Source organism: Apteryx mantelli, chromosome 1 (genome assembly GCF_036417845.1).
Source record: "Apteryx mantelli isolate bAptMan1 chromosome 1, bAptMan1.hap1, whole genome shotgun sequence".
Classification (NCBI taxonomy): Eukaryota; Metazoa; Chordata; class Aves; order Apterygiformes; family Apterygidae; genus Apteryx; species Apteryx mantelli.
In genome coordinates, this window is record NC_089978.1 from 156,501,263 (window position 1) to 156,526,355 (window position 25,093).

General features: G+C 36.0%; 1 protein-coding gene across 1 annotated transcript in view; it reads right to left on the reverse strand.

Annotated features, from left to right (window-relative positions):
- Positions 1-247: 247 nt before the first annotated feature.
- The window catches only part of MTPN (myotrophin), a 51,139-nt gene continuing 26,293 nt past the window's right edge, over positions 248-25,093 (reverse strand). The window contains exons 2-4 of the mRNA XM_067307783.1: positions 23,084-23,197; positions 21,873-21,956; positions 248-3,538 (exon numbers count right to left, since the gene is read on the reverse strand). Of these exons, the coding sequence (XP_067163884.1) occupies positions 3,452-3,538; positions 21,873-21,956; positions 23,084-23,197 (285 nt within the window). The 3' untranslated portion in view covers positions 248-3,451. The remainder of the gene's footprint in view (positions 3,539-21,872; positions 21,957-23,083; positions 23,198-25,093) is intronic.

The following is a 25,093-nucleotide window of genomic DNA, read 5'->3' on the forward strand; positions in this document are numbered from 1 at the left end:
AGAACCACAGGATTTATCAAAACATCTTTTAAAATGTATTTATGTAATTTAAAAAAAAATCACCTTTCTAGATTTAGTTTTCATAGTAGTTTCCATTCCACATTTAAGTCTTAAGGATCTGAATGTTTTAATCACTCTAAACATGAGATGGAATTTATATGCCTTCCAGGCAAACACGTATTTGTAGCCAGCAAAGAAATTAAGAAAACACAGGAGCAGAAGGAAGAGGGGGAAATAAAACTACAAATTCTTATATCACACAATTCAAGTTTATTCCATTCGTTCTTGCAACACAAACTTAAAAATACAGTATCATTTAGCATTCTGATGTCTATGAACCATGATAATGATGAACCCAACTGTGTCAAAACAGTTACAATGATGAAAAGAGGAAGTCAAATATCAAAATGCACAAAGCACTAATTTTCTTCCATCACTGCGTAGAAAGATGATTGTTTATCCATTTACAAAATATAATTAAGACAGTTTATTTTGAGATTTTGCATGCAACACTGCAATTGCTTGACCTAGGACACTCCACTCTTACCAGCCTCTTCTACAAATAATTCAATGCTATGTTCAAGAAAAAGGAGAAAATTTCCATTTAATTATTGTATTTCTTTTTCCACTTACTCCTCCTTAAGAAAAAGGAGCAGCAGGGTATAAAATCCAAAATGCATTTTAGGTTATAACTTATTGAGCAAAAATTTGAAAGGAAAAGGTGCAAGAAGAGAGTAGATTCCCAAGTGTATTCACTTCCAGTCTGACAAAGTATTTAACTACTGTTTACAGAATGTAAAATAACTTACAGTTTGGTATTTTCATCTAGTTAGGACCTACTCAAAGATACAGGTAGGCACCCAATTTTTTCTTCACAACATAGCTAAAAGGAAGGGAATGAATGAACAAGCCCAGTTTCTAGACAATTATGAAAGTTTAGCTTTTATCATCATTTTTTTAAAAGTCCGGGGCAAAATGATCAATCACCTCTCATGTAGTGCAAAAAAGCAAAAAAAGTATTTCTTTTTTATGATTCAAACACCAAATGCCATCTTTTAACTATCTGGAAAGGCAGCCTGGGTGTACACTACAGCCAAATTCACACTTGCCTTGAAGTTTGTTTGCATTTTTTCCTCAAGTAAGAAAGAATAAGGTGTTTACACATTTGTAGAAAAAGGATGGCAAAATTGCCTCAGTGAATCACCAGAAGAGTTAGTACAAAGATGATGTTTCTTTACTATGGTAATGCTCACTTAAATGAGAGTTGAAGGCAGGGGCAGGGAAAAGGGAAGAGCAAAGGAGAGGGGGAAAAAAAACAAAACAAAAACCTATGGCCAGACAATTTGACACTAATCAACACAAAAAACTTGTTTTCCACATAGAACAGATCGCAGTTTTCTAGACTAGTATTTTAATAGCTAAGTTTTTAATAGCATAATATGGAGACAAATTTATGCCAAGGATGGTTACTTTCATAGCTGAATAAAAAGTTAAACTTATATTCTATGTTCACACTTGCAATAACATGACAATTCAGCACTAATCAGAGTTAAGATTACAGAATTACCTTTAAATACTCATTAATAAGTCCTGCTCACCAAGCATGCTTGTCATTCTATCAACAGCTCACCAACTGATTTACCGCCGATTTCCAATCTTTCTGCTCTTTCTTGCCACCAATTTCCAAGAAGCAAAGATTAATTGCGCTGTATAGTTTATGGCCAGAGCTGATTTTTTTTCCCCCCTCATTGCTTTTCTTATGAGATGTGTACATGTAAATCAGTTTTGGGTCTCATTTTACCATTTAAACGCAAAGTGTTTTATAGCTGAGACATTCAATAATAATATGCAACATGATTCAAGTAAAACTAATCTCCATTAAATATTTGAGTGGTAGTCACTAGCCTACTTCTACATACCCTCCCAATTTCAGCCATGATATCAAAATAATATCAGCTACTTTTGTTTAAGAATTCAGCATAAAATTTTATATACACTTTTTTTGTATGGTATCAGAAAGTTTGAAATCTGTATTTAAAAAAAGGAAGATGTACAACTTTGTGGTATAAGCTTTTTTGTTATAAAACCTGTTATTCACTCTTGAGTGAATCAGCAGTCTGAAGAAAATTTTCAGGATGAAAGCCATAAGCTCAGACCTTCCTGAGAACTGTAGAATGTGACAGGAATCCCTATCACTATTTTAAATACCTTCCCATGAGTTGTCAAGGCTGTCATAGTACTGTCATGTTTAGTGATACAGTAAATCTTACCTAGAAGTTGACAGTTAATGTGGTAGGGCTGTAGTGGGAGCTTTCAGAACAAGCTCCATGCCTTAATAATAAATTTTAAGAGGTTCATTCAGTCAGCAATGAAACGTGAATTCAAGGACATGCACAATTAATGCTTCTCCCCCCCCCTTTGGTAGTTATAGCAAGTTGTTAAGATTTCTACTTGTAAGTCTTCCTGTTCCTAACAGCTAAACTTAGGAAGCTTTACATGTAGTTTAAAAGTTTACCAAAAAGTTTAGCAACTATATTTACCTTTGATATGAATGTCTAAATAATTATTGTTCGTTTTGCACATTTCATTTGATTATCCTTGCATACCAAACAGCCTGAAACTTTCACAGCCTATGCATTTCAGCCTATTGATTTTAGGCTGATATGATGAGTAAAGAAATTCCTTCTTACAATCCTTCTGGAAATAACTCGTGACATTTTTAATTTTCTCAAAAACAGCTGGTTAAAACTTCTTTTCTGCACTAGAACACATATGGGAAAGAAAAAGTTCAAGCATCCATAAGTACCTTGGCAGATATTCTGGAGTGTAACAAGGCCTTGCCTCAGCTGATCTTTCCTAGTTTACTCAAGAGTCAGAAAAACAGTAGTGTGACATCCAATTAGTCAATATGAAGAACAGCTCCAATAACTATTATCAAAAGTCCTCAGAACTGCAATGTAAGCTTTAGGCAAAAGGATAAAGCTACCCATTGAGAGAGGAGAGAAAAGCAACCCAGCCATCTATATTACTACACTTCAGATTATGGCAGACACTAATATCATGGGACTATTGTCTCCTTCACAATTACAGTCTTAGGTACATAGCACAATACTTCCATCTAAATGGATCTTTGAACAAAAACCTTAGGACTAACTTAGGAAGTTTACAAGCCAAAAATTCGAGATCGTGGTCTCTCTTCCTCCCTCTATTTTCACTAGAAATGAGAAGAGATTGTGCACTGAAAAGAAGTCCTAGAGGGACACTGTTTGTAATAGTTTTCAACCCTCTCCAAACATATTATCTTTGATACAAGCCCCTAACTAGTCTGATTCACAGAGAATTTCCCTCCCCCCCCAAAGTATTTAGCTGAAGAAGCTGGAAGATGCAAAGAGTGACAGACAGGCAGCAGTGTGAGGCCACAGGAGAGACATTTAAGATATCAGTCCATCCGTCACTGAAGAAGAGTTTTGATTGCCTGGTTGTCAGTGGCTTCAAAGGCAGTTAGTCCATCTGGGCCTTTCACAGTCTTATCAGCACCCTGTGAAGACATTGAAAAGGACTGTCAATTCATAAAGGAAGGCTGCATTATAGTATTAGGTGTGTCACAACAGTTACTTACCTTGGATAATTATATTGATTACATATAGCTTTTTATTCCAATGCATTTTTTCCACTTTGAAACCAAACAGGCCACATTTATCTGTGAAACTATTCAGCACACTTTTTTTTCCTGGTCAGAAGGCATAAAGTTTGAGAAGTCAGTCACATAACTTTTGTCACATAGCCAGCTGAAAGATCAAATTATTAATTAATACAGGATAGAGCCAAAAGTTTTTTGTTTCTAGCAGCTACTTATATGAATGCAAAAATTCAATCTCACACCTTTTATGAAACCAGGGTGCAATAAGCTTTTCCATATGACAAAATAATCATGCAACCTCTGGAAGAGCTTACTTATTAACAAAATAAAAATAAGTCAAAGAGGTGAGTGAGGAGCTCTATCATCCACCATAACAAAATTCCAGAGTAAGCCTCTGTACAGTACTTAATCCTATTTTGGATTAAAACTCAATGGTTGCCAAAGGGATTAGACAAGACCTAACTTAAATTTGCTTCATTTTCTGCTCATAAATAGTACTGAATATGACTGATTAAAGGCTTTACAGAATGTATACACCAGAGGAACCAAGAATCATCCTTACTGCAGACAGCACCTGCATAAAAGCCAAACCTATGACAAAAGAATGACCAATGAGTTCTAGACTCAAGGAATATGACTAAGGTTGTTTCATAACCAGTCTGACTAAACAGAGAATCATACCCCATTTTTCTGCGTCATAAAGATCACATTCATCTAGCATTGTGCTTCACTCCATTTTGAAAAATTAAAAAGGCATGCTTGCTACATTAAAAAAATTCTTAAAGTCAGAAACCAAACAAGATTTTTTTTGAATAAGCTAGGCCTCCCTAAAAGCAACAGAACAGAATATAGAGCCAAAATTACTTTTATTTACAAATCTGACATTACTTCACACAAAGTAACAGAAATGTACCAACTATACAAACTGCAGAAGAGTAAGCAGAAGTAGCATTAATGTCAGAAACAGAGAAGGAAATTAACAGTTAGAAGCAAAGAGATCAGCTAGTCACATTTGTTTTGAGCACTGTATAGTCATGCACATGAAAGTGAAAACCCAGGCTAAATGTAAATAGGGTAGTTAAAATAATAAAGGGATAAAAAGTTATCAGAAAACACAGGACTACAGAGATAGAGATGTTTCCTGAAGGTAAGTTAGTTCCAGAACATCTCCTTTTGGGAAGATATGCAAATCTCATTTTAAGATATCTAAATTAGGTCAATAAAATGACAGTAAGAATACTTTGGTACTAACATTCTTCGGTATGTACACGCACTGCAGAGTTCTGTCTTTAATTGTAATTTAACCTATCCTTAGAATAAGTACAAGTCTCTCCTCCCTCACATTACACAGAAGAAAGTGCACAGATTAATAGTAAAGGACACCCAATAGCTTTCTAAGAAAATGATGGACCTAATATTTTGAGAGCTTCTTTACTGAAAAAAAATATACATTAAAACAAACAACAAAAAACACAGTAAAGTTCCACACCTAAAACCATTTATTTATTCCCAGGATAACTCACAGTCTGAATAAGCTTCCCATTTAACTGACTTTCTAACAATCTAATAAGCTGCATCCCACATTGCTGTAACTTGCTGCCAATACTATCTTTCACATTGAATATTCACAAGTTTGAAGAGATGAGGTGTTTCAAACACGGAAATATTCCACCCTCCATTCTGAGGAGAATGCTTTACAGTGGTTTCAAAAGCAGCAGTGCTTCTCCCGTGGCACTGGCCAAATGGACCCTGTCACAACCATTCGTCTTGCTTGCAGCCTGCAGAGACCCTTGGGAGCACGACACAAGTTAAACGGATTGTTTGGCAGTAGTCAGCTGTGGGGCAGGGAAAAAAGTTTCTGCTATCAAGAGCCTGGGAAAATAAAACTGTCTCGAGAACTGCAGGAAAGAATTAGGAGAGAGAACTGCAATTGCTCGTTTTCTCTCCTACTTTTCGGGCAGCAGAATACAGACGTACCTTTTTGTGCTCATGCACTAAATTCAGTCAAGCGACAGGAGTGACCACAGCATTCACTACTCCTCCTGTCACTACATAACACACCTGACCAGGATGCTGCAGCAGTGCCTTGATGGGCATGAATGTGAGCTGAATCGGTTCATCCCAAAAAATGACTACTTGGTCATATGACAACTTAGGCAGAAAAGGGATTTTAACATAGACTTACCATTGAAACCCATTGTTTGTAAAACATTTTTCTCTGTGAAAAAACTGAGAAATTTAACACATTTGTCAATCACTATCTCAGGTGGTCTGGGAGAAAGATAGTCATAATAGCAGTAATAGCTTCTCTTGCAGATGTTGAATATTGCCACCATCTAGCTAGCACTCTCAGATTAGAATCCATGCAGAAATTAAAGGGCTTCAAAGTTGTTTTTTGTCTTATATTTAATTCTGAAAACCTGAAGAAATTTAAGTTTGAAAAAAGGGACTACACAGTAACTGACCTGTCAGTATTCATCTTGAATTTTAAAGAACCGAACTAAATCATAAGACTCTCCAATGTTTCAGCATTTATTTATAAAAGATATTCATAACTTAACTGAAATAATTTTAAACTATAGAGTGAACTTTTAGCTTAGATATAGGTCTGCTTTTCTGCCTCATACATTTGAGGAGTTGGTGACCTGTGAAAAATCAAAGATTCTACAGAGTGACAACATGGTTTTAAAAGCCACAATTTATCATTTAGCTAACTGCTACAGTTCAGATTAAAGCATGTACTACTGCAATTTTACAGGTAAACAGTTTATTATTAGAATACCACAAATTGATTTACACACGTTCTACAATTTCCCAACCAAAGTAGGTATTTAACATTTAACATTTAAAATGGCTTGTATTGACAGACCTGTTAGATATGCTACCATAACTAGAAAAAGAAATATTCTACATACCACAGTCTTCAGTATAATAAACTGCTCAAGCTTTTTAAGCTATTCCCAAAATAGGTAAATCCCCAAAGCAATCACAAGTTGACAATGCTGTGACAAACTACACAAAACATTATATACATGAAAACATTCCTTCAGTATTGGTAAGAACACTAGATCCATGTGGTAATACATCTTCATTATGTGGAAGAACTGAAATACAAGACAACCTGTAGGAGTGAACTTGTAGGTGGTATCAAGAAGACTAGTTTAACTTTTCTTTTGACAACACCTTTAACATACCTTTCAGCAATTTACAGCAGAAAAAAACCCACACAAATAAGATTCTGTGCTTTGCCCAGCACACATTTACCTCCAAGAGATACAGGTAAATAACATTTGAGCATCATTTTGGAAGCTGAATATTTTCCACAAACTTCACATCTATGTGCCAGAATACACATGAGAAGACAGAGCCTTTGATGCTACACATTTTTAAAAAAAAACAGGTGAAAAAAATCCAGCCTCCACCATTAAAAGACAAGATTTCTGTTCTCCCAAAAAAGCCCTCAATATTTTGCACTATGTTAACAGAGTTTAGTAAACCTACAACCAAAGAGGCAGAACTGCTGCTAGTACAAAGTTCTTTCTTTCCTTCCATCTCCTGCAAACATCAAGGGCTACCTTGCCTGAACCAACCAATTTTTTTTTATCCCCTTCCAAGGATGGAAAGCCTACAAGGCACTGACACCTTCTTTCAAGAGAGCTAATTCAGTGCAAAGAAAATATAAAGTTTTAAGTGTTTTCATCCTGATACAAACATCACAATCAGATATTGATGAAAATAAGGACAGTGTGAAATCCTACAAGGATCCATGCTAGACAGCAGTCTTTGAAAGAAGCAACAGATCAAATCACCACCACTCTTTGCTGCAGAGAAAACACCGGACCAAGGTGCTAGGCCATTCACAAGACAGTTGGCAAGTGAGGCAAGTGATTTAACAGTTCTTCACTGTTTGTCACAGTGAACAGATCTATAAACTTGCATATAGCTCCTGATACCACCAGATAAGGCAAACATCATGATTGTGTTTGTACTGTTCTGGAACTGATCTCTACTATGCAACTCTAATGCTGGGAAATAGAAGGCTACTGACACCAGATAGAAAAAAAAAAAATATATATATATATATACACTATGATTAATCAGAGCTTTGTTTTCTCCATAGAGTGTTCACTCTTGCTTACACTCTCTCTCTCTATATATATACACACACTTATATTAATAGTTTATTCACATATTTTTATATAATATATATATTTTTAAGGAGTACTTTAGGATATTGAAAGTTACAAGATACTTCAAATATGTCATTAGGACTTCAAGCTTTATGCTAATTTACACAATTTTGTATTGCATTTGTTGTGTACATTTATATTTCAGAAAACAGTTACAGGCATGTAAGATCTGAGTTTCTAAAACAGCTTTATTGAATGTAAGATAAGAGGGTCATAACTAAGAAAAAGACAGTTTAATACAGTCAGTATTAAAAAGTTAGAAGAATGGCTCCTTAACTAGGCAGAAAGATTCCTTCCAGCATTCTACAGAATGAGAAAGACATAATCAAGTTCAGGTCGAGATGACTTTAATTTTCAGAAGCACAACACTGCCTGGAAGCAAGTTCATTGAAAAGTTCATTGAAGTAAAATGATTCCACAGTATTCTCTAGTTGCCCAAAGTAGCTAATACTTTATCTTTATGTTCTTTTCCATATGTACACACACACATATATGTACATATGGAAAAGAACAGTGTTTGTGGTTCACTATTAATCTATGAACAAATTGGGGAACAAACCATGTTCTTTTCCATATATACATATACACACATATACGTGTATATATGGAAAAGAACAAAGATAAAATGTTAACAACTTTACACACACACACAGATGCTTTCTTTGACAGAGTAGTAAGAACAACCATGAATGCTTGGATTTTTGTCCCGCTTGGTCTCTTGTCCCACTAGGACAAACAAGGCAGCACAACAGCTACTGGGATACAGCTGCAGTTCAGAAAAAAATCATGAAGGCAGCAGGTAAGGTCATTGCAGAACTATTACCAAAACCTGTAAAACTGGAATGGGGGTACTTGATGAAGCTAGAAGACTGGCTTACAGAACAAGCAGCTAACTTCTGGAATTAGTTACCATAGGAAGTTGGTATCAGCTGTTTCAAAAAGGACCGAAACAAATACATAGACAAGAGATCTATAAATGCTTATTAAAGGGAACAGACATGCATGAACCTTTAAAATCCCTAATACAACAACTGGGGATACTCTGAAGTATGAGGGGAACAGATCACCAAAAGCAGTCAAACTCACAGCTCTTCCCAAATGGCATCCCTTTTGCCACTGTTGGGGGGGGGGGGGAGGCGGCAGCTAAACAGTTTATAAATGGTCTAACTCAATAGGATAGTTCTTAAAAACAAGACATTAGTAGTATAAACAAAAAGAATTAACTACAGCTAAAGAAGGCATTAGACAACAAGCCCTTCTTTTGAACTTTAAACAAAGTGTTCTTTCAGAGTACATCTAATTACTTTCATTATCAGTAAACCAGAGCAAGATAATATTACCAGTTGAAAGTCAGATCCCGACGGAACAGTTTTAGGTATTACTCTGCAAAACTCTGTAGGTTTAGCCTTTGGGAGACTACGCTACAAGTTTTCATAAACTTGTACTTATCCTCATTACTTGAAAGATATACTAAGAGTCCCCAAAACTATTTTTGGGCTGTATACTGTACAAATGAGGCATGATAATTTTTAAATGGTGGATTATCCAAAATAAGTTTTGGAGGAATCTGCAAAACAGGTTCTTCAAAAGTTATGTTTTAAGAATATATTTTTTTGATCTCTAGTCTGACCAGAGAGGTATTTATTAGAAAAGCACATCTCAACTCTGGCCTAGAGGTATTACATTACTTATGGTAGCAATAATACCTTAAGATTTAATTCATTCTACTTTAAGTTTGACAGAAAAATGTTACATCTATACGGGTTTACTTTTACTGATAGTCTGTGCCCCCAGAGATTATACACTTATACTGCCCTGATATGTGAAATGCAACAAGGGAAACAAAGTGCTCTTTACCAAGCCTACATCTATTCATCTGCTTTTCTTATTTAAGCAATATAAGCAACACAAAGCTTTTAAGAAGGATTAAAATGCAATCGCTGACAAAATTTTCAGAAACCAGTAGTATTATCAGAAAAGGATTATCAGCAATTTTCGAGACCAAGTAAGAACCAAAGAATGGCTATCAGCTGAATACAACGTCAAACTGGATATTGTTGTCAATTGGATTTTGGTCAGATTGTCTTGTTAAGTCTCAGCCTAAACATTTTGAAAGCAGACGAACTAAAATCTGCGAAAGTTTTATCATCCGTTCATTTCTAATGAAGTCTGAAACACAGCATTCAGTTCAGTCCTTCAGTCTTTCCTAGTTCAGCACAGGCCTTAGAAGAACAGTATGTGTGGTTCACTATTAATCTATGAACAATTCAGGGAACAAATCGTATTTATTTTTAATGCCTTGATTTGCACAAAACTCCTCACAGTATTTGGATTCTTTCTCCAGACACCAGGAAAGTCACTGTAGTCTCTTTAAGCCAAGTTCTCATGATACAGCTCCCATTTTCACATATGTTAAGACAGCAATTCTTCCTAAAAGAGTTGTGCTTCTGGGACAATAATCAAACAGCTACAACAATTTAAACTAGAAGAATATATGCCAGTGCCTTTAAGTCCAGCAGTGCTACACATATCTCAGTTCTCTAACGTGGCTCTCTTCTGTAAAAGAAAGACCAAATTTCCCAAATTTCTTCCTGACCTTGAGAATGGGCTGTATCTTTGTACTGCTTTTGTTGGCATACACTGATAGGTAGCACTGTTATTCAGGTAGCTATATGCAATAAAGCAAGCTTGTCTCCAGCTGTTAGCAAGATGTACACCTAAGCCACTGCCTGGCTTAAGTGGATTCACCAGCTCTGAAAAATCATTTCAACATATCATCCCTAGGGATACAAGAAACATGCTTTCAAAATATTCCTTTGGTAAAAAAAAAAGAAGAACCTTTCAAGGAATTTTCCACCTGAAAAAATAGAAAACATAACCCTGACCTGTAATACAGAAAGTAAATCTGCTGTGGAAACAAACAGAAGCAAGTCTAGGACACTACCTGCTTAAAGCCCACACCTTGTCCCCTTTTGATACAAAGCAACTTGAGGCCTCAAATTCTAGCTTTATGTTAATTCTGTCTAAAGGATATGTCTCAGTTATCTTAAAAGGTGGAACAGATCACCCAATACAGCAAACCTGTTACTGGGAACTTAGCAGCTGCAAGCCATTGAGATAATCACACTACACATAACAGGTAACAAACAAAATCAGAATGGGACAATTTCTTAGTTACTGAATTGACAGAACTCACATTCAATATAAAAATTATTAGCAAGCTGGTCCACACTTAATATTTAGCCATGCCTGCAAAAATGGTTTTATGTTATTACACATACTTACTGCTTGTACCATATAAAGAAATTGTATGCAGCATTTTTTATGTATTCACTTTTTTTGGCAAAAAACACCCATCCTGTAAAGATGAACTGATCCCTGAAAGTCAAGAAACAAGAGACGTTAAAGTGAAACCTATCAAATAGGAACGTAACATCAAACCAGCTAGAGTGTGATGGTTGAAAATTTGAACTAAACTAATACAGCTACTTGGTTAACTGAGATACTATGGTATTAGGGAGTGATCAATACCCTCCCCCTGTACCACTTCAATTCAATTCTTTTATCTCAATATATTGAGAGATGTGAGTACATAAGGTCTGTGGAGGAAGTTCTGACTAGAACTTTGACCTTTTCTATTCCTGTTTTTGCTTTGAGCAACTGGAATATGAGAACAATGGTGATTATTCAAATAAGATTATGAAAATTGCTATCCACCTTTCAGTCTTCTGTTACCCTAGACAAAATAATCTACGTGAGTTTCTCCTTTTCAGTCTTCCCCATGAAGAGAGATCATTCTGAGCTTTCAAATGGAAATGTAAGTTTTAATTAACAAGATTATACTTAGCAAAAAGCATTCTCATGCCCCCAAATCATTCACTTTTGTAAAGTTATTACTATATTTTTTGCTTGACTGCAAAGTTACTGAAAACAATCTTCTTTAATACACAATAAAATTACTTTATTTTATTACTTTATTTTTATTATATTACTTTATTTATAATTGCTCCCTACACAAGAAAGTTCTGCAGCGTATTTTGTTGCTATCTCAAATGTTAAGTAAAAGTTAGTTCAACCACTCCTTTTTGAGGTGAGTAAAACTGTTTCAGCCACTGTGTTTTTTAGTACACAGGTCTTTCAATCTTTGAGTACTGATACCATTTTGTATTGTTAAATTGTTAGACTTGCTCAGCAATACTTTCACCACTGGTGCAGAGAACAGTAACAACTGCTGCAGAGAACATTTATAGCAACATTTTAGGCATCTTATAACTCTATCCAGTATATCAGAAGAGACTTGGAGATCTAAACCTAAGAACCCTAAGAAAAAGCACAGGCTCACAATAGCCCCTTTAAAATCAAGATACTGTTCAGGATTTTAAAATACTTCTGAGTATAGAGTTTGATCTCTGAGAAGTCAGACTAGAACTTGAATGTTATTTGGGTCTCTGTCTCATTTCTTTCTAGTTTATTTGGCTCAAATCCCAATTAATAAATTCTACAATTCTACACTGTCTCTAACCCAGAGGGGCAAGACAAAACTCCAGCTTTATTAGAGGAAAAACCGTGGGAAGAACTTGTGTGATAGAGAGCCCAAGTGTGTATTTCATAACTAGTGCAGTTATTCTTTAATGGCAAACCTGGAAAAATGGATTAAATACCTCCTAACTATCCAAATCAAAAGAAAAAGCACCCTTGTAGTGTGCTCAAAAAAAAAAAAAAATCAATTAGAAGTCCAGCTAGAAGGATAGAGTGCTCATTTATTCTTGGAGCACAAACATTTATCTTATCCCGAAGAAATGTATTCTACACCTCAGGTCAGTGTTTTAGATTTACTGAAAACTTTATAGAAGAGTTGTTACTATCAACTGCTTAGTTATACTGTGAAACCACAATCTGATAAAATATACAGCTTTTTCTTCTTACTATGGTAATTTGAAGTGTTCTTGAAGGTCATTGTGAATTTTGGGAATTAGACCGATCTTTTCATTAGCCAAGCTGCTAAGAAATACAAGCCATACCATATCCAAAAACAATTAAACTTTGCAGAAGATGATCTAGCAAGCATAACAGCAGCTTAGATATTGCACTTTAAAATCTTCTGCCCAAATGTAAGATGTGGTCTTTTCGAAAGTCCATATATATAAAAAAAATCCAATTAACTATGTTTCAGTTTTATAATGAATTCAAGATTTTTAGATCAGCACTGAAGCTTTAAACTTTAAAGGTTTGGGAAGATGATAGCATTTGAAGATTTTACACCCATCAACAAAAGCTTTTTTTTTTGATCTTCAAGTTTAAATTAGTGTCTTATCAATGCTTTGTTTTAGCTGATATCAGGCAGACCTAAACCAGAGGTGACCACAACTGTTCCTATAATTGATTATGGCTGATCACTAATTAGCATTACAGCAGTGCTTGAAAACATTCAATCACTTGCAATGTCAGTTTTAAGTTTTTAAACTGCCCATTACTTTCTTACAATGTAAGAAATCAAACTGAGCAATGCATTTTCCAGAATTAAAGCATCTAAACAAGGCAATGGGAAGTCATCACTGAAATGCAAACCTTAGAAGAAAGTTTGTAACACAGGCACTTCTGAGAAACTACTTATTTACCTCTTGAGAAACTACTACTAGAGTAAGTATGTCTGTCCTTAAGTCACATTAGGTGTTTAGTAGTAACTTTATGTATGCATTATAATTATGTGAGCAAAGTCAGACAACTATTTTATTTTGTTTTAAACAATGAAAGATGTGTTCTTTATGCAAAATAATCATATGTTGGTTACATTTGATTTTTCATAATGGAAGAAATGTCTGAACTTGAATACAGCCACAAATTAGGGCAATGTGTGAGGCCTTAATTGAATTAATGATTAAGTACCTTAATCATAAAACAACAATTCAACAAAATGCTTTGTTCTGTGCTTCATGGATAGAGTAAAAAGAGAACTATATAAAAGCATTGGGGGTTAAAGGCACACCACCATTACAGTGGGTCAAAACCTGAAAGAACTAAACCCTTCAACAGTGAACAAAGCATTTGCCCAGTAGTAAAAGCAGCATGATAAAGCTTTACATTTTCTGGAACTACAAAATTACGGCTTAAGCTGACTGCAGTACTCATTTGCAACCACCAATAAAAATTAAACCACATTTCAAATACTCCCTGTAAAGTCCACCAGGAACTTCCATCAAATGATTCAGGAACACTGAGAAAGTTTCACAGTACTTAACTTGCCATTTTTGATGGATGTGTTCCCCAAGATCAAATCAAAACATTTAAAGTTTGTTTAAACTTTAAATGCTTGCATAGATTCTAAGGAACTTGCAGCTGAAACGCTTGGCCGACAGAGCTCTCCATACCCTCCAGACACAGAAATTTGGAAAGAGTACCAGAAGTGCTAGAACACACACCAGATTAAGGAAGAGCTCCTCTATAGTTTTAATATTGCCCCAGTTTTAATATGTAGCCAATGCCACAGGGCCTCCAGCTAGGTTAGAAAATGTAACTATGGCATAATTTGGAGCTGTGGTTGATCCAAGACAGAATTTAATGGATTCTTCAGGGGGAAAAAGGGGAGAAGCAGAAAATAAGATCTATGAAGTCTAAACCTCTCCAGAAATAATCAACCCCAGTTGCCTGAAATTGCACTAGAAGAGAAGTAGTAGTAAGGTATTCCCTGTTTTAGTAGGTGTAATACTCTGGACTTTCTGCCAGTGAAACCCCTTCTCATTGAGCGTGCAGCTGCAGCTTCTTTTTCAAGACTATTTCATTTCAGTTCTCTATGTCTTACCATGTTATCATCTTCCCTACAATTACAGCTGAGCATTACTTTCCATATAAAGGTCAAAACCATTGCATCATCCCAAATCAGTGGTTATTTGGATTATTTTGCCTAGCATGTTTCTTAGCATTTTTATCTTTTGCTGAAAGTAAGGCATTAGCAGATTTCTTGCCGTTAGAAAATGCAAATATTGAGTTACAAGTACATTTCCTATACAATGAAACTGTGCAGCCAAGCAGCAATGTGATTTACTGAGATCAGGTGCTTCCAAACAGAAATGTCCCAACATAAACTGCTGCTGAAACTTAGATTTCTAGAAATTTTATGTTGTACCAAAGTATGCAGACTCATACGGAAAAAAAGGAAGGAAGGAATAGAGGCAAGGCAATGGGCTAGATAACCTGTAGCCTTTATTAATTTTTTCTTAAAACAGAAGTTGTAAGGATGTATTACTTCCCCAGACAAGGGCATACTACAGTAAGTAAGGATCACACAGCTTATTAAAACTAATAAAGTGGAACTGAGCTTTCAAAGTGATGATGGCAAACAGGCTTGCAAGAATATTTTTCCTACAGTTCAAGAGTAAACATGAAAAAGTATGGGGAAAGGGAGAAATAGACCACTTGTGCCTTTATAACTGACAGTACAAGGCAAGTGTAGGTATAAGAGCTACTATGGGGGTATCTAAAAGGACTTCAGCTTCATCCTTCACATCCTTTCTTTGTCTCTTGCTCTTTAGTCTCAACTAAAATTCATCCTTCCCCTAAAAAAACAGGCAGCTGAGCAAGCATTTAGTACATGGCAACAAACAACTACCATCTGCAATTTACAGGAGAGCAATGTAGAGACTAGGTGAGTAGTACAACAAACTAGGTTCTAGTGCACACCTACAAAAGCTATAATCAAACCCAAGAAACCGCCCTCTAAAATAAGCACATCACACTTCAAGAGCACAGAAATTTTTCCCAAAGCAGCAGCTAAAGTGAAACTAAAGACATCTCATACTGAGAGTTTTTCAGTGGACCCATTATAGCTAAACTTACTTAACAGCCAGCTACTCATGAAGCTGCTCCCCTGTTCTTGTTCCATCTTTTGAAATGGCACCAGTGTATCTCCAGTTCCATAATACACAACTGCAAGGAACTAAACCAACAAAAAACCCTTTAGTTCAGAGACCTCAATTGGCAGGAAACTAACTACAGAAATTTCAATTGCAATAGGGTCAAATGAATGTCAGGGCAGTGTAAGGAAGCATTAGACTATACAAGTAAGAGTATTAAAAGACAGAACAGAATCATCCATTCTGCTGGCAACTAACCTTTATGTTGGCTTAGCTGTAACATGGATCTGCAGCCTCAGCTTCTACACCTAATGCTGGTGGGTACCCATCACACACTGAAGGGACAGCAGGGCAAGACAGACCGAGTAGACACACCTCACTTATGTGACTGAAGCTTCAGCAGAACACCACAAATTAAACTTTCAAAGATAAGCATCTGGTTGGGCAGATTTAAGCATAACAGACCCAGTGAAAGAAGCCTTGGTTGCATGTTACAAAGCATTCAGTGGCAATGCCTCCTTAAATAGTCCTGTTCTCTCCTCTCTCCACAGACCCATATCAATCCTGATAAAGTCAGTCAGGCTAGGCTGCTTTTCGTAAGGCCTGGCCAGATTCCTCATTCATTTCAAAGTGCTGCCACGCAAAATAATTTTATTGCTCCATTTAAAGGATTGGTGAGATTGCTCACACCACTAAATGTTTTTTTTTTTCCTTCTTATCAAGCTACAGCCTCAAAAACTGTTTTAACACTAGAATAGAATATTAAAGACTGCCCAAGGAAAGTACCATTTACAAATCACATAATATTTTTTCCTTTCTCTGCTTTGACATAGAAATCAACACCTTAAGTTAAAGTTATGTTAACCCAAAACAATGTCACTCAATTTAAGAGTTAAGGTTGCTAGTAAGACTCTCTTTTCCTCCCTCTCCCAGAAAGGAGATTAAAATATATTCAAGCCACTGAAAAACAGAAGATTGAGAAGCAGGGTGGCATCCCAACCCCCCTCTCCCAGCAACATTCCAGAAGCTGACAAAACCTAGCCACAAGTAATGTTTCGGTAACAATGGTGATACCACTTGATAAAGAGTTTGAAACTGAATTCCAGAAACTTGAACTCCAGCATGAGGAAAAAATTAACTAAGTAGTTTCAATGTCTGCCATTCCTCAAGTTGACTCAAGGTCTTCAAGAACAGGTCAGACAAACATCAGTTGCAGCTATAACATTCTTTAAACTGACTTGAAGATAACTTCTTGAGGCCCATTCTAAACTTTTTTTTTTAAATAATTAATCTGCACATCCAACTGATTTATCTACACTTTTCTCCTACATATTCTTACAAATACTGCAGAACAGAGTAGGAAGTCCTGCTTCTTAGATACAGGACTTGCCCAAGGCATTACTCTGCTATGGTATTGTCAGACTGGTGTCTCAGGGAGCTCTCAAAAATCTCAAGTCTTTCTTTCCCTCCATTGCCTACACATAAAACTACCTGTGCAGGCAGTTCTCAGAGGTCCTGGAGGACCTAAGCTGGCTCTGAATACATCACTGCAGACTCTACAACAGTCTTAATGTACTTACATTTCTTGTGAGTAATAGAATTTTCTGTAGATGGTGCTAATAGTGGAAGCCATTGCATCAGGAGAAGTCCTCCAGGACTGTTTAGTTCAATCTCTTATAAATGCAGTTGCACTGTTTCTAATGAGAACTTAGAAGCAGCTTGGCTGCTTTGTTATGGAGTGCAAGCCAATGTATTTTACAGACTGATCACTAATTACAGGTCTGATCACCATTATCCTGAAGCTTCAGTGGCCTACAGAGCGCCATAGAGTCCCTCAATGGCAATGTATGGCTTTCAGCTGGGTTCCAGCATGATGTGTACTACATGGGCTTTGCACTAACCATATAAAACCTAGGTTTGGCCCACAGAGTTCGTTCTGAGTGGGGTCCAGCAAAGCTTTAACTCAGGCTTCATTTTGTGACAGCCAAAATCAGTTTAGGTCCAGGTTACTGTCTCTTCTTCTCCAACCTGTGCCTCCCCCAGTCAAGAGACTATGCTCATGCAATTGAACAGTGAACCAGTAGAGATAGCTGATCCACTGAAAACTTGTTTGGCAAACAAAACAGTTTTTGCTGAATCAGCGGTCTATAGTCTGTTCACTGTGCAACTGCAAGACCACCAATACCAACAACAGAAAGTGCAAGTCCGCAGCAGCCCAGGCTACTTCAGCTTAAGATCAAGATCAAATGGCCACTGCAATCTCATCACTGAGAGCTTGGAAACTTGATTCAGTATCTCTTTACTACTTGTATATATTTAGTATCCTCTGCAAGTGAATCATGTCTAAATGTTTTTAGTGCTTTTACTACTCTCAGTAGAATATTCTTGAAAGAAAGCTTTTTGCTCATACTATATAAAAGAGCAAACAGCTTACCTCCATCAGATGAATCAAACTTCTACAGTAACAAAGTTTACAAAATCTTTGAGGTCACTTTAACTAAGTTTACATTTTTTCACATTTGGTTCCTTTATTACAGTTTTTTGGGGGTTTTTTTTGTTTGTTTGTTTTTTTACACTTGATGTGTGAAACAGTTCTTGGAACATCCTTTCTTCTCTCAATACCTCAAAAGTCTCACGTAAAAGGTTTAAAAATATTCCCACAATTCAAATACTGTAGAAAGCAGTATACAACGTTAGCTTAAAACATTTAAATTCTCAAGAACTGCATCCAACATTTTATACTACAATCTCTGAACACTTACTGAATTTTCATTCAATAAAACTAACCATAACCTTTTTTAAATATTTGCTGTATGCAAACAGACTAAGGAGATACACAATGTTTGAAAACTGACTGACACAGTAATGCATAAGTACTAAAGAATTGTCATTATTTTTGTTTTCCTGTTTAAAAATACTTTACAGAGAGTGTCGACTTATAGTCCAACAGGTGAGTACATTCTATGACAAAGGACACATAAAAAGAGATCAACTTACTGGGTAAATAAAGCCAGCTGAAAGTAGGTACATGTAAAACGAAAAATCTACTAAGCAGTAAAGCAGAACTGAAAAATACTTACAAAAGAACCAAAGAACAGAATAAACAAATATGAAAAATAATCTTAAATATACTGGTCTATCACTTGCAATTCAACTATTTACATACACTAATATTGGACATTCAGCATTTGTCCTGCATCTGGAATAATCATGAAATATACCTTAATCCAAAAGTAACTAGGAAAGATATTAAACAGCCACAAAGTTTAAAAAGTCAGTAAAGTGTTATAACTTTCTAGAATTTTGAAGAACACTGGCTGAAGAATTATGCTGCTTTTCAGCAAGTCTTAGTTTTTCCATAAACTACCAGGTATCTGCTATCAAAGAACATGAGTTCAGTCTATGTCACAAAGTGTGACAACGTATATTCAGACAGCAGTCCTAAGATAGTTGTATGAAGAGAGAGAACAACTTCTTAACATAAGATCAGCTTCAAACTGAATGAGATGGTGACAAGAGTTCAAATACATATATTTAGCTCTGCTTGAAGAAATTAGAAAATAAATGCAAGTTCCCAAATGATCCAGTTGCATTAACATTTTTCTAACTTTATTTCCTACTGTAAGTTCACTTTCTTACCACACACTGCACATCTTTATCAGACTGGCTCCTCTTTATGACTGTTCACTTTAACCAATTCCAATCAAACTGTACCAAGTATAAGCATCAATACATTCTTAACAGCTGTGTGAGAAATAGCTTGCTCAGAAAGGACCTTAATGTCCCCACTGAAAGAGACTGAAATGTATGTGAAACCCTTATCAGATGCCAGAAAAATCTGTGCATGAACTCAAATTTTGACACATCCATGCGAAAAAAATTTGTAGATTTCATTGCTCCCAGAGGTGGGTTTTTTTTTTTTTAAAAGGATGTAAAGCACAAAATGGCAAAAAATACAACATGGGATAAAGGCTTTTTTTTTTAATAATGCATATATAGTATTTATAAAACACACATATCCTTTTTTCTTTAACATATCTCAAAGCCTAACCTGAACCTTACTCTCAAGATCTTTATTTCAAGTTTCATTACATAATATCACAGAGCCATATGAACACTGATGCAATTCCAGTTGTGTACAAAAGCATACACTAAACAAAAACAGCATAGAAATTCTGAAGCAAAGTCACTGACACTGACATTTCTCTTAGATTAAAAGACCCCAGTTCTTTTAACAGTTTAGTAAGTTTGTCTTATTTTAACCGTTAAAGTCCAAGCAGACCAACTGCATTAATCTACAAAATAGTAGCATGTGGGAGCTTTAACTATTAATTTAATTAGGGGTCAAAAAAGTGATCACAGTAATACAAGGTGCCAATCTGCCAACTCCATTCAAAGCATGCAAGCTTTACATATTGAAAAACTGTACTGCTAAAAGCTCTCTCATCATAACACATTCCCTTTAAATCACAACCTTCCACTACTGTCCCAGGTGTGTTAAGCACAAAAGCAAGATTTAGTGATTCAGTTCACTAGCAATTTACTGTTCATCGGAATACAGTACCAAATGCATGTAAATCACTGCAGGCCACAGGGTAGAGATATTATTACAACCACACGCAGAAATTTTGATATTTGTCCTGGCTACTGGAATCCAAAGCAGAGGAAGTTTACCAATCTAGAACTGTACTCTTCCATTCTGGTTTGAAAACTGGAGAACCTACAAAGAATGCACACTTCCCTTGCAACAGATTCCCCCATGTGATCCATCATTAGAAGGATCTATCATTGCCCCATGTGGTCCATCATTTAGTATCTAAAAGGGACCACTCTCAGAGGAAGTCTGGATTTTAAAGGAAGAGAAATCAAGCCTTCTGAGCTAGCAATAAGCCCAACATCAAGGAACAAGAAGTCAAGCATCAAAATACTGATTAGACCTTACGAGTCTGCTTCTGAAGCTAAATTCCCCAAACTGAGCTTGTATCAGAAATGCTGTTAGGAACCAGACAGGTGCTCTGAGGACAAAAGTCTGCATCTGAGTATGTCTAATGTACCTCAACTGCAAACTATGCAAGAACAGCAGCTCAGAAAACTTGTAAATAAGTTTGTTCTCTTACCTAGTTAATTATATACTTTACCCAGCAAAACACACACTATTTTTCACATACCCCATGAAGATAAGCGATCAACTTGTAATTCTAATTAAATATCAAATTATTGATTGTATACATGTGTTAGTTTTCTTAGGTCCTAAAGTAAAGGGTCAGTCCTCACAACAACGTAGAGAAGACGGATGTATCATTTGAAGCTTTTTGAAATTAGAAGTCATAACATTCTTCGCAAAAAGCATAGCTAATATTAGACAAAGTTACAGAAGTGAAGAAGAGAAACAGAGTTCAAGTCATACAGTGTAAGTCAATTTTAAGGAAGTCATTTTACCTTGGAAGCTAACATATGAAAATGTTACACAAAACATGAAAGAAGTCTATCCTCTTTGGGCCAAATAATTTCAGTAGGTTTATACACAGCAAATGCACCGCTGTTAATCTCCTTTTTTCAAGGACAGTGAGCTCTAACAAGAAAGCGCATATAAGAACGCAGACAAAACACTACTTGACTTAACTAGTGCTTTGCAAAATGGACCACCTTTGCAATATGAATCAAAAGGGAGACCAAAACCAGATTAAGCTTATTCTGTCCAGGACAAAATTTACAAGCTCTATAGCAGAGAAACCTTGTCTTCTTCCTGGTTTTACTTCTCCCCTCCCTACCCCAGATGGGTTTTCAGACATCTGGCACAAGCAGAGGGAAACCACACCTCTGAGTAACTTCACAGCAGTGATCCCATGATTTGAGACAACTTAAGTAGCTGCCAAAGCTAAATCCCACTCCTCCCTGTCTGCTGAAAGAATGAACTTTTTTTTCTTGGCTGATTTGCTGTTGAATCCTCCCTAGCCAAAAAGCTCACAATACTGTCTTGGTGGTCACTACTACCTTTGCTGCAGTGCCCAAGTCCTAGAACTTTCTCCTTCAGTTATTTTGTCTATAGTGAGAGTTCCCTCACTGGTTTAAGCAACATAAACAGCCTTTGAAGTTTTGAACCCACCTGGGGCAGCATAATCTTATAAAAAAACAACACCACAGTAATACATTTCACTAATAGGTAATATGTTCTGAACATTTGTATCTCACCTTTGACAGAAGCAATTTCACACAGGAAACATGGCCCTCATAGACTGCTGATAGGAGTGGTGTGATATTATGTTTGTCTGGAGCCTGTAAATTGAGACACAGTTATTTGAAGCACAATTTCACACAGCATTAAAAGGTCTCACTTAACTTTAATTGTTTTGTCAACAGTTGAGTGAAGTAAAGGATTTTTTAAAGGATTTTTTTTCCCCCCAGAAATGCATTCCCTTAGAATTTTTTACTCTGCTTTCATATGAGAGAAGTCATGATATAAAAACCATTCAGAGCAACAAGCTATTCCTTCCATAAGGCTTTCAGGTATCCCAAAGTTTACCTTAAAAAAAAAAAGTCAGTGACAGAAAACGCTTTGTTTGTAGCTGACACATGTTGCCTAATTTAAAAATGCTACTTCTGATTCTCCCATTTCTCAGACAATTTAGTTTCAAATACGGCATGTTTTGGATGAAAAGGTTCTTTGGACTTTTTTCTCTCTATATTCCTGTGAAAGAATAAGAAATAGAGCAATTGAAATGTTCTTATTTTTTCCCCCATTTTGTGCTGAATTAGGAGGACTCCTGAGGAAGGGCTAATCTTTCCAGAAACCAAGGAAAAAAAACCAAGCCATTTTGTCAAGGATTAAAGTTAAGATGTTCTGTACATTAATTTTCAGGCAGATGTTCTAAAGCATAGTGTTTGGTATTTATGGTTAAAGTATTTAGAAACTTTGAGGGCTACACTGTTCAGGAGCATCAACTACAGCCCAGCCAAATCTTTTCATGACAAAAATCATGCATGTCAAGCTACAGCAGAACGACTAAGTTTCTTCAAGTAAGAATCTCCTGCAAAAAAGAAAAGCACAACAATTTAAGTAGAGTTGATCCTATCCTGGCAAAAGGCACATGATATCTTCTGATGTCCCTTCCAACAAATTTCATGTGTTTCATGTCATTTTTATTTAGGTGTGATTTCTGATTTAAGTCAAATTAAATCTGATTTTTTAAAGACGTTAACAACTTTTCATAATATATCCAAAAATGTAACAATGTCTACTAAATGTCATTTGAAGCTTCCAGGTAGTAGAATACTTCTCAATATTCTTAACTACATCAAATAGTTTAAGTAACTATTTAGTCATTTATACCAATCTCTTATATGAAAAGATTATGAAAGATTAAAAAAGATTCTAACTTCTTTTTGGAAATTAAAGTACATACATTAATATCAGCTCCTTTTAATAGCAGAAATTCCAGAATTTCAAGCTGTCCACAGTCTGCTGCATAGTGTAGAGGCTTCCTCCCACCTTCAAGTGTCCGGTTGACATCTTCACCCTTCAATGTAAAAAGAATCTAGTAAGCTATTTTTAGCTAGTTATCACACCAATAAGAGCTTGGATAAGAGAGAAAAAAAGACAAACAACACCTCAGGTATGCTGAAGAACATTCTATCCAAACATTTAAGCCATTAAACATTAAGTCATTATCTAAGAAAAATGAAAATCAAGCTGCTTTATTTCCTTCCCCTCTTCCTGTACACCTTTAAGACTGTATGATGACAACCTAAGTTTCTTCCATATTGCATCTCAAAATGTAGTGATTGCCCAAGTGAACTCTCATAAAAGAATTCATTGGAGCTTGAAAACAAGTGAACACAGGCATTTTTGCCTGCTCCTAACTTTCATCTGGCTACTCTGAGTTACTTTATTTGCTTTTATATTTATTCAGGTTTTACACACTGAGAAACAACACACGGAAGTCAGCGTCATAACTACTAGCAAGTACAAATATTCATAATTCAAAACCCAATAGCATCTGCCAATTCTATATGACAGAAACAAAAGTCTGAAGACAGTCAGTCAAATTAGGACACAGGAAGTTATATTCTAACACCACTTATATCAGCAGATTGAGACATCACTTAAGGCGTAAATAGAACTTAATTTAGTGAGTACCTAATCAGCTTTGTTTCCTCACCCTGTGTTGTGCAAATCAGGATAAACTGATTTGCTATACTTTAGCCATGCCAAGAAAGCACTGGACATCAAATACTGACAAGCTATGTGGTAAATGACTTTTTGTTTCATTTGTGCAAGTGATTTCAGTACTTTAGGACGTGGCTATTAGTTTAGCATCTTGCCTCAATTTGTGTCTCCCTTCAGAAAAACATGTCAGGAGAATTTCAGTTGCAGCACCAACTCACACTTCTCTATAGAATCCCTGCAGTTTCCTTACCCACCCCCACCAAAGCCCTTAGAAAATTCATAAAATGAAATACTTGAAACATATCTTCCAGAGAGCAGCTCCCTTCCAAGGGCAGAAGGGCAGATTACTGTCAGAAGGAAAGCTTATTCTGCATCTGATGTTCTATATTGTCCGGGTTTTATATTGCAGGCCAGGCAACAAAAACATCTCAGAATTCTTCTCTCCTGTCTTACCAACAACAGTATGTTCAGCTCCCTTCATAATATACACTGCTGAAAGTCAAAACAACAAAACAGTATTCTAACTTCAAGCGTTTAATCAGAACTGATTCTGCACATTCTCTGGTCTCAGAGAGCAGGACTTTATGTTCTCACATTTCTGAAGGTTCTGGCTTCAAAGTGGCATAAAAGCTTCAACAGAGGAAACCTGATGAAAAAACCTACAACTGGAGTTACTGATCCTGAAACAAGGTTATGGTTCCTGAAGAATGTTGTACATCAAGGATGTTAGTTTTACATTTATTTATGATTTTCAGAACAGGCTACAAGTAGAACTTCTAAGCAAAGTCCACCACAGCTTAGCTATGGATACTCAACACTAAAACAGTTAAAAATGCAAAGTTTCAGTATCAGTTAAACCCTCAGTTAGTCTTATCTGTGACATCCTTACCATTGAACATTGTTCTCTGCTATGCAAGTTTTGTAATATTGTTTCTCTTCTCCCTTATTTTGCTGAACTTCAGAACAACACACCAGTGGGAATATGTTAATATGGAATATGTTCCAAAGTAATTAGCCAGATCACAATACACTAACAGCATAAAAATAATCATGCGAGTCTGAAAAGCATGTAGAGGAAGTGGCATACTTGGCCGATCTAGTTAAGCTCTACACATTCTTATTTAAGCCTCACCATTTCCCACCAATTATAAAACAACTGGCACTTAAATAACACATGGTCTTTGCAGATACATCAGGACTGGGATGTGCAAATATAAGAAGCCAACCATATAACAGTCATATAATC